The 15,659-nt window shown below is 45.4% G+C and overlaps 1 protein-coding gene across 4 annotated transcripts in view; it reads left to right on the plus strand.

Annotated features, from left to right (window-relative positions):
* CSMD2 (CUB and Sushi multiple domains 2) overlaps positions 1 to 15,659 on the plus strand; it is a 646,653-nt gene that overhangs the window by 232,615 nt on the left and 398,379 nt on the right. For all 4 annotated transcript variants that reach the window (XM_037827786.1, XM_037827788.1, XM_037827789.1 and 1 more), the window contains exon 5: positions 3,536 to 3,743. In XM_037827786.1, the coding sequence (XP_037683714.1) occupies positions 3,536 to 3,743 (208 nt within the window). The remainder of the gene's footprint in view (positions 1 to 3,535; positions 3,744 to 15,659) is intronic.

A 15,659-nucleotide genomic window follows, 5' to 3' on the forward strand; every position in this document is an offset into this window, starting at 1 on the left:
CCTGAACATGCAGACTCGCTGATTCCAGCTCCTTGCTCTCCCTGTTCCCTCTGGCTGGGATGCCCTCTCCCCTCTGGCAGACCAGGTGGCCAGCTCTCCGTTGAAGTGCATCCTGCCAGCTCAGCTTTCCAAATACAGCCAGACTCCCTATGGCTCACTGTTACCACCCTGGCCCCTGCCACCGTCCTCTCTCACCTCAATCATTGCAGTGGCCTCTGTGAGCTCCCTGCCTCTGCCCTGCACCTCTCCAGAAGACACAGCAGCCTGGGGTGTCCCGTTATTACACAAATCAGATCATATCACTTTCTGCTCAGAACCCTCCACGTACCTCATTCAGTGTAAAACTCCAAGTCCCCACAGTGGCCTCTTGGGCCCTTGGTGGTCTGACCCCACTCACCTGGTCCCCTGCCACTCTTGCCCATGCTCCCTCTGCTCCAGCCCCTTGGGTCTCTTGACGTTCTTTGACCATGTAAGGCCTTTGTGCCCCATAAAGCCTTGTAAAGTCTTTGCACTCACTGTTCCATCTTCCCAGGATGCTCTTCTCCCAGATAAGCCCAGGGCTCCCTCACTTCCTTCAGGTCTTTGCTCAAACATCAGCTTCTCAGGGGGGCCGTCCCTGACCTCCTTTCTGGAATGTCAACACCCCCACTCTCCATCCCTCATCTATCTCACATTCCAAAGAGTTTGCTTATTTATCTTGGGCATTGTCTGTTTCCTCCTATGGAACATAAGCTCCATGAGGAGAAGGATTTTCATTTGTTTAATTCACAGCTGAATCCCCAGCATCTAGAACAGGCCTGGCATGTATAAATAGACTCTCAATAAATATTTGTTGAATGAATGAATGAAGGTCTCAACACAAATGTTGCCTCCTCTGAGAAGCCTTCCATGACTTCCCATGTGCTATCACCGGGTTGTGTTTGTTGGCTTCCCTGCCACCCCCACAGTGAGAAGCACTGGGGATCAGAGGCGAAATCAAGCTCTGACACTGTGGCCCTGCTTCTGGCCCAGTGCTTGGCACACAGTAGGTGCTCAGTTAATGGATATGGGAGGGAAGCATTGACAAGACCCTGCTCTGGGCTCACATGGACCTAATAGTTGACATTTAGAAATGGATTCATACTTCTCTTAAAATAGACCTTGACCCTGTAGAATGACATTAATAGGAACAATTCAGTGTCCCTAGATAAGCTCATTTTTATCTCCAGTGCAGTCTGCTCCTGTATATCCTACTGTCAACTTGTTCTCTCCACTTGAATGTCCCCAGACACACCCAGCTCTTGGTGTCCAAAACTGAACTCCTGGTTGCCCACCCTCCACAAGGGGCTCTCCTCCTGGGTTTCCTGCCACAGTCAGTGGCACCATTCATCCACCCAGAAACTCATCCCAAAATTGGCGATTCATCTCTCCCACTTGCTAAGTTCTGTAGATTCTACTTCCTAAACATCTCTCAAATAAGTCCCTTTCCCGTCCTCCCCATGGCTTTAGCTTGGACTCATCTGGCCTCACCTGGACTTTGGTGACTGTGTCCTACCAAGAGCATCCTCCCTGCTTCCTTGCTCAGACCTCCTCTATGCCACAGCCAAAGTTATCTTTCTAAAGTGCAAATTTAATTATATTTCGTCACCTGCTTCGCAAGATAAAATGGAAGGAAACGGAGAACTTAACATTTGTCGGGTGTCTACCATATGTGGATCACTGGCAGATGCTAGTGACTTTCATGTTAATTGTCTCATTGAGCTATCACAACAAACCATTTTAAGAAAAGGAAACTGAGGTTTAGAGAAATAAATTGCCCAAGGTCACATGGCTGGGAAATTGTGGAGCATAAACTCAAATCTAGAGCATCCTGATTTTACATCTTTCCAGTATGCTTTGCCACTTCCAAATATGGCTATCTACAATATTCTCTTATCGTTTGTCTCCTTCTATACTTCCCGCATTATCACCCATCATTCCTCTCCATTCACCCTGTGATAAGCCATCTAGAGCAATTTTTCTAAGACATGACTTGTACTTTCACACTTCTGTGTTTGAGACTATTTGTTCCCCTGCTGTGAAATGCCCTTTCTTTTCTTCTCTATCTAGTGAACTCCTATTCATCCTTCAAAACCCAGCTCTCATGACACTTCCTCTGTTAAACCTTTCCAAACTAACTCATTCAGGTGAAATTATTTGCTGCTTTATGTGTACCCTCACAGTGTAAACTGTACTCTTGGGAGGCAGAAAAGTATACTGATTATGAGCATGGGCTCAGGTATCAAACAATTGGGTTTAGAATCCCATATCCTTTATTCACTATGAGCTAAATCTCTTTGTGTCTTGGTTTCCTCACCTGTGAAAAGGAAATGATGCTTCATGGAGTCATATTATGGATTAAATGAAATATGCAGAGTTTTTAGAATGCTTCCTGGCATAAGTGTTCAATAAATACTAACTTTTATTATTGTCACTCTGTTGCACATCTGAGCACTAATACTGCATTTCCCTTCCTTTATCATTTAGTCCGTATCTCTACTGTAGCAAATGCTACAGTATATTATAATTCCTTATTTGCATACAGGCTCCCAGAGGGAAGACAGAAAGTTTGGGTAACTTCCCCTAGGTCACTAGCTAGTAGGTGGCAGAGGAGGGCTTTAAACTGAGGTCTGCATATTCCAAAGCCAGTGTTCTTAACTAGTATATGCCAGAGCATGTTCCTTGGATCATTTTTTTCCAAATATCAATTTTCAGCTGGGATTTAGGCTGAGCAGCAAGACTATGCAGGGATAAGTAAGATGTGGTCTCTGCCCTTGGCGATTCTCAGTGGAACTCAGAACCCGGAGAGAGAAGACAGACATGAGACCAGGCCGTTCACACCCGGCTTGATAAGTGCTATGACAAGCAGAAGAGTTCCCTAGACAAAGCACGTCCTAGGCTGAGGGGATGGCGTGAACAAAGGGCAGGAAGTCTGAACATGCACAGCACTAAAACTTAGCTGGTTGGGAACAAGGGGCAGAAGGAAGGATTGCAGAGGTCGGGCCAGGCTGTGACCTGGCATGCCCTTGGGTTTTGCCCTAGGGAGTTGTTTAATCGCCTCTGAGGTTTACAAAGATCTGCCAGGACTATACATCCTGATCACTGCAGTTGCAACCATGGAAATAAATGTGACAGCTGGGTTTTCCCTTCTTTCCTGGTCACGGAGGACCACTGTGGTACAATTAGTAAAAATGTGCTCTCCAGGGCCAGAATTCAAATCCCAGCTCTACCATTCATGCACTGCATGACCTGAGGGAGGTTACTTAACCTCTCTGTGCCCTGGTTTCCCCACCTGTTAAATGAGAACAATAACATCTAAAGTTTTCAAAGCACTAAGTGACACTGGAAAAGGGCTATGTAAATGCTTGGTATCATCGTAATTCAAACAGGGTCTCCTGCCACTGAGCATCATGTTCCAGAACCTTCTATTGATCCACGAGTGAAGCCCACGGTGAGTGTAAGGGACTGGGAGTGGGAGCCAGACCACTCACACGGCCTCTTGTCTGTGTATCCGCAGCGGACGATGCCTGCGGTGGGACCCTGCGGGGCCAGAGTGGCATCATCTCCAGCCCCCACTTCCCCTCAGAGTACCACAACAACGCCGACTGCACCTGGACCATCCTGGCCGAGCTGGGAGACACCATCGCCCTGGTCTTCATTGACTTCCAGCTGGAGGATGGTTATGACTTTCTGGAAGTCACGGGGACTGAAGGCTCCTCCCTCTGGTAAGCACACCATCCCTCCCCTCTTCTCCGTACTGGGACCCACTGTTTCCTCAGCGCCGGGACCTGCAGTCTGTTTGCCGCTTCCTTGTGTCGACTGTTACAGTGTAATCTAAAATCACTGCATATTTTTAGAGCTGAGATAAAATTTTACAGTGATTTTGGTTTCTGACTTGAAGCATGTCCTTGCTGAAGAATTTCATGATGGCCTTGGTTGAATAATGGGCATTCACACTAAAAATGTTCTAGTCTCAGGACATGGACAGTGTCTCAGTAATGTGATTTGAAATACTGTTTCATTTCTGGAAGACATATTCATAGCATCCAACAAGGAGAACAGAATCTGCAGTGATGACTGCTCTTTCCACTCCCAGGGTACTGAGGCATCTGAAAGGTATCATGTCGCCATTTCCAAAGGGAAAGACAGCTTTTCCCTGTTGTCCTGGCTTTGCTGGAAGGAGAGTTTGGGCTCTTCTGCAGTGTGCTCTGCCTGCCATGGAGATTCTCAGAAATTGGTGGGTTCAGGAGGAAATGGGCGATTAAGGACTTTCGGCCTCAGTTGCTTGTCATGTCCCGAGCTTGCTCCAAGCTGAGGTTGGCTTAAGGAAGTGTCCAGCTTTTGGTGGGTGACAATCCTCCAGAGTGGTGCCATGGCACTCAGGACACTCTCTTGGATTCTCTCCGTGGCTCTGTTATCGGGATAAGAATCAGGGGGACCTTTTCAATACATCCAGAGCCAATAGCAGGCTACATCTCAGATGTGCTCAGACCGTAACGGGCATCTTTGCAGGCTTCTTTGCCATAGTGCTGGGGAAGGTGGCGCTCAGGGCACGGAGCTGGAGGCCAGAGGGTTTCACTGAGGATTCTGAGTGAAGCAGAAAGTGGGTGGCTGCAAGAGTCAGGGAAGGGCAGTGTCCAGGAAAGACAGACACAGTAGCCAGTGTGGGTGGAGAGAGGAAGAAAACAGGAGGAAGGGACACTTTTTACTGAACATCTCTTTTATACAGGCTTCGTACAACTTGGTAGAAACACCTAGTTGAGTAAGAGATGGTCCTTTAGTCTATTGGGTTAGAAAATTAGGCAAACCCACAGTGGAAGCCAAGTGTGACTATTTGAGAGGAACAGAGTGGGAATGGACTCATCCCAAACCTAGACTCTGGGATTTGGGGACTAGTGTGCCCTGCAGAACTCAAGCTTCCTGTTGCAGAGAAAAGCAAGCCAACCTGGGAGTCAGAAGACCTTGGTGTCATTAGCTTGTCACATGAACTTGATCAGGTCATTAACTACCCAGATGAGGTGTGGGGAGAACACAGGTGAGCCCAGAGACTTTGCTCTGGAAAGGTTGATACCTGTAAATTAGCCTGGGAGCAAAGGCTGGCCATTTGGAGCCAGGATTTGGGCTTAAAATCTAGACAAGCCTACAATGAACTGGAGTCACAACAACCTGCCCAGCCTCAAGATCCTCTGACCCCCCCTCTTTGTAAAATACCTATTTTTCTGATTGTAAATGTAGTACATATGCTCATTTAGAGAAAACATGGAAAATATAAAAAGGTAGAGAGAAATGAATAACAATTATTAAACTTTTGATGTACTCCTGTTTGCCTTTTTGCTTGTCCTAGATCAAGCTAACTGGCTTTATATATATATTGCAAAATTGGGCTTTTAATATATCTTTAGTTATACATTTTAACTTAGCATTATATCATGAAAATGTTTCCTGTATTGTTATAGATGCCTCCAGACTATAATCAATGTGATGATAGTATCATTTAGTGAGCTTATAATACCAGTATGTGTCAACCTCACTCTAAGCTCTTGACAGCTATAACCTCATTTCATTTTCATAACAACTCTATGAAGTAGGTACTATCATTTTTTTCCTAATTTTACAGGTGAGAAAAATTAGGCTCAGAGAGGTTATGCTACTTGCTTGAGATCACTCAGCTGGTAGGAAGTAGAGTCCAACTCCAAAGCCAGTCCTCTTAGCCAGGACAGCACACGACATCACAGTCCACCACAAAGGCAGTGTTCCCATGTAAGGTTGTGGCATAGTTTACTTACCTGTTCCCCTATTAGGTCGTTTGCAAGTTTTCACTTCCATAAACAAATACCAAGACTAATATCCTTGTGGGTTTCCCCTCTTCCAGCACCAAGGCCTCTTTGACTCACTTGTTTATCTGTGAGCCAAATGGTCTCCCACAGCCTCTGGCCCCAGATGTGAGCCAACAAGTAGTCCAAATTTCTGGAGTGAAACAAATCTGAAAGAGTATTCCTTTTCCTATTAAGTCACTCAGTGGGGAAGGAATTGAGCAGAGGAAATTGTTAGGGGAGTCATTCAGAACTCTTTGCTATAAGATTAAATTATAATTATTTACAGAGTCGGTGTCACCACTGCCAGCCAGGGTGTGTTTGTTGTTCTAATTTATACCTGTGCAGCAATTATAGATAAACAAACTTGGAGGCTCAGGACATCTGCGTGTGAAGAATCAACTCTCTCCCCTATCCCTCTCCTTTATAGATCCCTGGATTCCAGTGAAAATGTGATGTTGCTGGTTATGAGTCTACTGCTTTTATTAGCATACATTAAGATTTTAGGATGTTCTCTTGAGTCTTGTGCCGAGTAACAGAAAGACAACAGATCATGTTAGAAGAGACGGATTTGAACAACTGGACAGCCCCTCACCTCCTGGGGAGACAAAGCCTCCTTTAAGAGAAAAAAATCCTCTCCCTCCCTCACCCAACAGTAGGTTCCTACTGATTCAGAAGGGATGGGTGGCGTGAGAAATTCCCTGACTCAGTTTCCATACTCTTCCCCTCCGCCAAGTCTTGGGGGGATAACAGGAGAGTCATAATTATGGTTTTCAGTTGTGTAGATTTCCTGGGTTAGTAAAATCTCCAAACAATTGGGCAAACACAGGGTCGATTTTTTTTTTTTTTTACCAAGTAAAGCTATTAGGAAAAAAACCTGATAATTCCTGAAGACATTATTTCATAAAATGAAAGACAAATTAAAGCCAGAAAATATGGCAGGATATAATCAGTCAGCAGCCTTGCGCTGACATAATGAAAGATTGGGGTGGTGGGGAGCCCAGCTAAACAGCAGTGTGTGCCCAAAACTAAGGAGTCCAGCAGGATGTATATAGTGATCAGTGTACTCATTTTTCCCTGTTTCACTAGTCCATGACCAGCCTTTGGGAATCTGACAATACATGGTTTGAACAGGAAAAGGTTGTTACCATGGTGAGCTGAAATCTTGACATGTTGAGAGAGTCCCAAGTATTTTAGCCTTTTTAGCCTTTCTCTCCTCAAAGTTAATTGCTTTTTTTGTGATTGACCATGAGCAGGGGCTGAATTTGAACTGACTGAACTACCGAGAGTTACAACCTAGGGGGAGTCTTCATTCTGGTCCAGTCAGTTGGCTCTGACCGTGATAGAGCCCCATCCTTTCCCCTTAGTTCCTAGGAAAATACTCTAACCATTGCTAAAGTTCCCCACGAAGACCATGGAGTTTTCCCAGACAGAGGGCTGGATCTGGGGTTTGCCAAAGACCCTTTTAATCCATGAGGATCTGGGGCCGCTTGGAGGGGTATCGGCTCATACTGTGACAGTGAGTGGAAGGCGATTGCCAGCACATCAGAGCGATGGCCTTGGCATTGGTGGGAAAGTCAGTGAACTAAAGGCCACGAAGAAGCCACGAGACCAGAATGCCTTCTCCTGCCCCCTCCTGCCTGATGCCGACACCCTCCACCCGAGCCTCTCTGGGCTCTTCCCTGGATTCTAAGGAAGGAGAGAAAGCTAGAGACCCCTTGACAAATGTGGTGGAGCAAGCTGAAAAAGAGCCCCAACTTCAATTAGTGGTATGAATGAAGCAGAACTGGTTAAGACCAGGGCAAGCCAGGCCAAAGGGTAAAGGTTGAAACTGACTGTGTTTTAAAACTTCAACTTCCATATGAGACCAAGGGAAGAGATGTCTATTTGGTGCAGGATCTACATTTTCTAAACAGTATAACTCTACCGTCGGTTTGTTCAAACACCACAATTACATGGAACTTTGAATAGGAAATGAGATATGGTAGGTTAGTGTAGGTTAGAGTGAAATAGTGACACATCCCAAAGTAATTTGAGCAGAGAATAAAAAATATATTTACAGCCCCCACACCCCCCACCCTGAGGAGCTGGGGGAAGGTGCAGAAGTGCTGGACTTCCTCACCTGGACTGGTGTTGATGTTGTCACAAACATTGGGACTGGCAGTTTGATGTGCCAAGCCCTCGATCGTGGGACTTGCCCTTATGAAGCTCGTTGCTGCAAAGGAGAGGCTGAACTTGCATACAATTGTGCCTAAGAGTCTCCCCCTGAGTACCTCTTTGTTGCTCAGATGTGGCCCTCTCTCTCTCTAACTGAGCCACCTCAGCAGGTGAACTCACTGCCCTCCCCCCTCCATGGTATCTGACTCCCAGGGGTGAAAATCTCCCTGGCAATGCAGGATATGACTCCCGGGGATGAATCTGGACCCAGCATCATGGGATTGAGAATATCTTCTTGACCAAAAGGGGGACGCAAAATGAGATGAAATAGTTTCAGTGGCTGAGAGGTTTCAAATGGAGTCCAGAGGTCACTCTGGTGGACATTCTTATGTACTATATAGATAACACCTCTTAGGTTTTAATGTATTGGAATAGCTGGAAGTAAATACCTGAAACTATCAAACTCCAACCCAGCAGTCTGGACTCCTGAAGACGATTATATAATAATGTAGATTACAAGGGGTGACAGTGTGATTGTGAAGGCCTTGTGGATTACACCCCCTTTATCTAGTGTATGGATGAGTAGAAAAATGGGGATAAAAACTAAATGACAAATAGGGTGGGATGAGGGGGATGGCTTGAGTGTTCTTTTTTTACTTTTATTTTTTATTGTTACTCTGATTCTTTCTGATGTAAGGAAAATGTTCAGAAATAGACTGTGGTGATGAATGCATAACTATATGATCGTACTGTGAACAGTTGATTGTATACCATGGATGATTGTATGGTATGTGAATATATCTCAGTAAAACTGAATTAAAAAAAATGTGGGGGAGCAAGTCTGGGCAGTCCCCAGGATTAAGCCTTGAGCCAGCTTGTTGGCATCTAACTGAGGAGAGAGCAGGGCTGGGGGTTAGCCAGACTTGGGCTCAAATCCCAGGTCCACCTCTTCAAGTGTGTCATCTTGGGAAGGTTTACTAGCCTTTGTGAGCCTCAGCACACATAGCCGAAAGATGGAGTTCATTGCACCAACCTCCAAAGCATATTAACAGGACTAAACATGTAAACTGCCTGGTTCAGAGTAGGGGTAACAGTCCTGGGGTGGGGGCTGGAGTTAGGGGCTCACAGTACAAGGGGAACTGGGTAAAGTGAGGTTTGAGTGCCCTGTTCTTGGTGATTCTCACTGAGGGTGTCCTCCGAGCCCACCAGCCCAGTGGCATCTCAACAGTCAGAGAGTCACAGCCTAGCTCCAGTGACTCGTCCAGCTCCCAGGGGAATACAGAATCTCCATGTACTTTACAGATAGTCAGTTTGAAAATTTTGCAACACTCCATCTCCTTTAGAAAGACTTTGTTTTAATTATTAGGCATTTTGCACATGGAATTTGAGCCAAATAGAACCATTTGGTCTCAGCGATTTCTAACTAGATATTTCATTCAGGAGCCATTAGATTCAGATATAATTAGAATGAGAATAGCATGTCAATGAGGATTTGTTAATAATAACTACTCATTTATTCATTCACATATACTTTGTCAAACCATTGGTTTAGATCGTTTACATTCTTTGTAACTTTTCCCCTACTTATTTTTAGTAATCATTCATTGAGAGCCTTCTATGAAATAGGCACTCTCCTGGGTGCTAAGGAAACAAAGACACAGTCTCAGTTCCTAAGGAGTTGTTTATTCACTCCACAAATGTTTATAGAATAGCCGTGCACCATGCTGGACCCTGAAGTTTACAGATATGACAAAGCGGCAGAATATAATTAAATGCTTACAATATCATGAGATGGGTATTTCCTAAGAGGTTTAAAGAAGTTCCCATAGAGACTGAAAGGAGAAGTGTAATAGCTGAATTCTTTGGGTTCAAAAACAGAAACCCACCTCCAGCTGTTTCATCTAAAAATGGACAGCATTGGCTTCTGTAACTAAAAAGTCCAGGGATAGGCTTCAGGCACTGCTGGATCAAGGCATGCAGTAATGTCACCTAGAATCTGTTTCTCTCCCTCCCATGGCTTTCCTCTCGTCCATGTTGGCTTCATTCTCAGCAGGCTTTCCCAGGAGGTGGCCCGGGTGACCATCAACAGATCGCTACATCCTTTTGGTTTTAGCAATCCCAGCAGAAAGAGGGCATCTCTTTCCTCATGGTTCTTGAAAAAGCCTTCAAATGAACCTGGATTGGACCAGACTGAGTCATGTGCTCACTCTTGAACACCGGCGTAGCCAGGGTCAGAGGGTGCTTTCTTTGGCCAGACCGGGTCACATGACTGTCTACTCCACCCAAGACTGAAGAAGGAATGGCTCACCAAAGGGAAATGGGAATGCTGGGAAGGCAAAAACGAAAGACATCCTACACAACAAATTGTGTAAGTCTTCCTGTCATAATGGAGGAGGGGGTGCTGGGAGTCCCATAGGGGATGAATTTCGAGTTGAACTCGAGGGATAAATAAGAGCTTGCCGTCAGCGTGGCCGTCCAAGGCCGAGGGCAATGGCTGACCACAGACACGGCAACAAGAAGGAGCCCAGGTGTTCGGGGCGTTGCGAGGGGGGTGTGGAGGGCAGGCGAGCAAGGGGCAGGATGTGAAGCCTGCAATCAGGACAGAATGTCAGGGTCCTGAGTGACCTCGTCCCCTGTTAACAGACCAGGGGAGGGTTCCATAGACTGTGAAAACTTTTGAAGGGTTTTAAGCAGGAAAGTAACATAATCATCCTGAATTTAAATGGGGAAAAACTAGGAGACTCAGGAACTAGCGATAAACCTTTTTTGTGACCTCTCAGGCAAGAGATGATACAGACCTGACCTGAGGCAGCTGTGAAGGGTTCGAGAGGAGGCGATGACATCAAGAAACATCTTAGAATCAGCTGGGCTAGGTGCTTCATTGGAAAGGCAGAATGAAGGCAGGAGAGGAATCTGGGATAATTCCCAAGTTTCCAGCTGGATAACTGTGGTGGGGCCTTCCATGGAACCAGGGGAAGGAACAGGCTGGGGTGAAGGGGTGATGGTGATGACTGATGACCTTTCTCACCCAATGAAGACAGATGGAGACATCAAAGCCTTAGTAGGGAAGGAGGTGAGGCTGGTGGGACCACACTGCCCTCAGTTATTGATACACAGTTTCTGGGATAAGACTGGTGGACATGCCCAGGGGAAGGCAATAGTTACCCTTGAGAATTTTGGTGTTCAGGTAAATACCCTGGCAGGGCCCTAAGACATCGTCTTCAGAATCAACACCAGCGTCATCTTCATCACCTGTATCCGCTTCCTAATTATCACTGTTGACCTTACCATCTCCATCTTTACGACTGACATCTTTCCACTGTCATTCATTCATTCATTCAAACAAACTACTTATGTCTTTCTGTTGTCCACCACTGGGCCTGGTACCTGGAATACAATGGATGACAAGGCATAGAAGGCCTCTGCCTTTTGGGAATTTTGAGATCTATTTGGGGAGACTGACAGTAGTAAAATAATCACAAAGTAAATGTAAAATACAACTGTGATGAGTGCCTTGAAGCAAATGAACAGAATGAAGAATAGCAGTGGGGCGTCCTATTAAGAGAAAGGGGTCAAAGGAGGCCTTTGAAGGGTGGCATTTAAGCTGAGCTCTGACTGCTGAGAAGGAGCCACCTTGGGAAGGACTCGGGGACCACATTCCAGGCAGAGGGAACCACGTGTGTAAAGGATTACTATCACAACGCCCTCTTTGCCCTTGGACTTCATCCTTGAAAATGGCATCAGCCTAATGCCTGCCCTCTGGGGTTTGAGGTTGTTTGAATGTCAGCAGCAAGGCTGGGTCTGAGTCTCCAGCTGGCAAAGATGCCTAGGAAGCGGCTGAGATGGTGCATGACTGAGGATGCTGAACCCAGGGGCATCTTGAGCTGGTACATGAACAGGCCTATTCCAGCTGAGACACAGACCCTCCTGCCTTCCTCGGGGGGCTGTGATGCCCTTGTTTCCCTCTTCTTCCCCACCACATCACAACTATTTAAGCCACACCAAGAAACCGCTCTCTTCTGATGGAGCCCATGAAATTGCATCTGTTATATCCATCAGAAGCCAGGCCATAAATAACCAGCCCTTTAAAATCTCATCTCCCTGTATCTCTCGGAGTTAGAAATAGCATTACAAGCTCCACAGCGGAGCAGTAGGAAAGGATTAGTGCCCTAGCATGCTGCTGGCACGAAGAGCGGCAAGGGCTGGAGCTCCTGCACTCTTTGCAGCCTATCCACGTGACTTCCTGTTCTCAGAAGAAAACAAAAGCCACAGCTGGGGGGAGCAGGACAGGAGCCGATGTTGTCCGCAGTCTGCACAGCAGCTCCGTTCAAGCATTTGGCAATGTTCTGTGCGTGGGAAGCTGAGGCTGGGCAGCTGGCCTAACCCCCTGCATATCTGACTCAGTGCAACAGGTTTGTACTAAGCACTGTACTGCGTCTGCACGGGGGCTTCTGCCAGGACTGTGAAGGGCACCAGGCGACAAGATGCTGCCCTCCACCTCCCTCGAGGAGCTGCCAGATGCCTCATGCTGCCTCTAAGACAGATGGAAGGAGCTGTTCTGGGCCCTTCCGGTCACCTCACTTTGGCAAGATCTGTCTTCCAGAATGACATTGGTTCATTCAGAAATGTTCAAGGCCCTCCTCCCGGTCTCCATTTTCATCCTTGGATTCAATGTTTTTCCATTTTCTTTTTTCTTTTTTTCTTTTTATTTTTTAATCCCAAATAGAAACTCCATTTCTATTAAGCAGTAACTCCTCATTTCCCTCCCCAGCCCGTAGTAACCTTGAATCTGCTTTTTGTGCCTATGAATTTGCTTACTCTAGATATTTCATATAAGTGGAATCATATAATATTTGTCCTTTTGTGTCTGACATTTCACTTAGCATAATGTTTTTTAGGTTGAGCTGTGTTGTAGCACGTATCAGAACTTTATTCCTGTTTATGGCTGAATAATTTCCATTGAATGTATATACCACATTTTGTTTTCCATTCATTTGTTGATAAATACCTGGGTTGTTTTCATCTTTTGGCTGTTGTGAATAATACTGCTATGAACATTGGCATACAAGTGTCTGGTTTTAGTTCTTTTGGGTATACACCCAGAAGTGCAGTTGCAGGGTCATATGATAACTCATGTTTAACTTGTTGAGGAACTACCAAACTCTTCTCTACTGTCCCTGCACCATTTTGTGTTCTCATCAGCAATGTACAATGATTCCTATTTCTCCACATCCTTGCCAACACTTGTTATTTTCTGCTTTTTAAAGTAATAACCATACTAGTGGGTGTGAAGTAGTAGCTCATCATTTTGATTTGCATTTTCCTCATGACTAATGATGTTGAGCATCTTTTCATGTGTTTATTGGCCAGTTGTATATCTACTTTGGAGAGAGGTCTATTCAAGTCTTTTGCCCATTTTTAAGATTTATTTATTTTTAATTAAATTCAGTTTTATTGAGATATAGTCACATACCAAACAATCATCTATGGTGCACAATCAACTGTTCACAATACTATTATATAGTTATGCCTTCATCACCCCAGTCTATTTTTCACCACTTTCTTTACACCAGAAAGAATCAGAATCAGAATAAGAAATAAAAGTAAAAAAGAACACCCAAATCATCCCCCCCATCCCATCTCTATTTTTCATTCAGTCTTTGTCCCATTCTTCTACTCATCCATCCATACACTGGATAAAGGGCTGTGCGATCCACAAGGTTTTTCACAATCACACTGTCACCCCTTGTAAGCTTACACTGTAACATTTGTCTTCAAGAGTCAAGGCTACTGGGTGGAGTCTTGAATAATTTTAGGTATTTACTTCTAGCTATTCCCAACACATTAAAACCTAAAAAGGGTTGTCCTATATAGTGTGTAAGAGTATCTACCAGAGTGACCTCTCAACTCCATTTGAAACCTCTCAGCCACTGAAGCTTATTTTGTTCATGTTCACATCCCACTTTGGTCAAGATGTTCTCAATCCCACGATGCCAGGTCAGATTCACCCCTGGAAGTCATATCCTGCGTTGCCAGGGAGAATTACACCCCTGGGAGTCAGGTCCCATGTAGGGGGGAGGCTTTGCCCATTTTTGAATTGGGTTGCTGTCTTCCATTCACATCACCCAGCCTACATTTCACACTAGTTTTGCCCTCTCTCTTGCTGACTTCCTAACAGTGACCTAAGTCCTTGGTTTCTAACCCTGAGCCTATCCTTCTCAATTCCAGCTTCTTCTCCAAGAGTGGCTGGTGTCTGACACCCACAGTCTCCCTGGGAAGGCAGGATTGAGAAAAATGCAGAAAACTAGCATTTTGCCATCTAATGAAATGGCAAAATGATCACTGTTGAACTCGATAATTTTGATCATTTGAGAAGGGAGAGGACAGAGTTTGTTTGAACACAAAAGGGAGGCTTGTGGAGAAGGTAGAAACTCTTGAGTCTCTGGGAAATTAAGCGGTCAGTGGACTTGGCTGCCTCCTAGTCTTCTCTTTCTATTCATTCCTCACCTACTTCACCATGACTTCTACCCCTTCCTCCCCATGAAGCCATCACATTAAGATCATCATCAGAACCACTACCACCCCCACCACCCCCCCCAACCCTTGCAAACACCACCACTTACATTGCCACATCCAGAAGATATTTTTTAGGTCTCTTCTTACTGGACACCCCTGTGTTAGTTTACGGATTGGTTATTTTTTCCTTATGGACTCATTCTCTTTTGTGATCATGATGCTACTCTCTCTGGGTTGCTGCTTGGACCTCTCTAACCATCCCTTCTCTCTATCCTTTGGTGTCCCCAAGCCTCTGTTGTTGTCTTTCTGCTCTGCTCACTCCACACATTCTCCCTGGTTAACCTCACCTGCTCTCATGGTTTCAGATAACACCTATTTGCTTATGACTCACATCTGGATCCCTAGCTCTGACCTCCCCACTGAGCATCACACTGTACAGCCTACTACCCGCTGGCCGTCTCCACCATGATATCCCACCAACATCTCCAACTCAACATGTCCCAATTGCTCTTATAATCAACCCTAAAATGGTCACAATTTTTTTTCGTTTCTTAGATTATGGCTGTACCTCTCCCTAGTTATCCAATCCAAAAATCTGGGAATCATCCCTCTTTAATCCTTCTTTCTCACCAGCCACATGCAGTTAGCTTGCAGTGTTCTCCCAAGGAGCCTCCTGTAACATCTTTCCATCCTTGCTACCACTCCCCCAGTTTATACCATCATCTTTTCATCTTTGTGGATTGTCAAAGTCTCCTTTCTTGTCTCCAGCATCTTGTGTCTCTCCAATTCATTCCCCCACTACTACCAGGAATGGTTAATTAAACTGCAAATCTGACATGCTAAGCCCCAGACAAAGCTTTCAGTCATTTCCCCATTATCTACAGAATATAGTCCAGGCCCTTGATAGGGCTGACAAGGCTCCTCTCGATCTAACCCTTGCCTACCCACATCAGCCTCATCTCATTCCCGCTTCCCTGCTTTGAACCTTACTTAATTCTGAAACTCAGTGGTGTACCATCACAAAGGTTATTCTTGCTCATCTACATGTTTGTTCTAGTCAGTGGGAGTGACTATGGTCCACAATGGTCGTGCAGGTTGATAGCCAGGCTCAAGAAGGATCTAACGTCTGCTGTAGCTGCACCATCTGGGGTACGT

This window comes from Choloepus didactylus, chromosome 2 (assembly GCF_015220235.1).
Source record: "Choloepus didactylus isolate mChoDid1 chromosome 2, mChoDid1.pri, whole genome shotgun sequence".
Taxonomy (NCBI): Eukaryota; Metazoa; Chordata; class Mammalia; order Pilosa; family Megalonychidae; genus Choloepus; species Choloepus didactylus.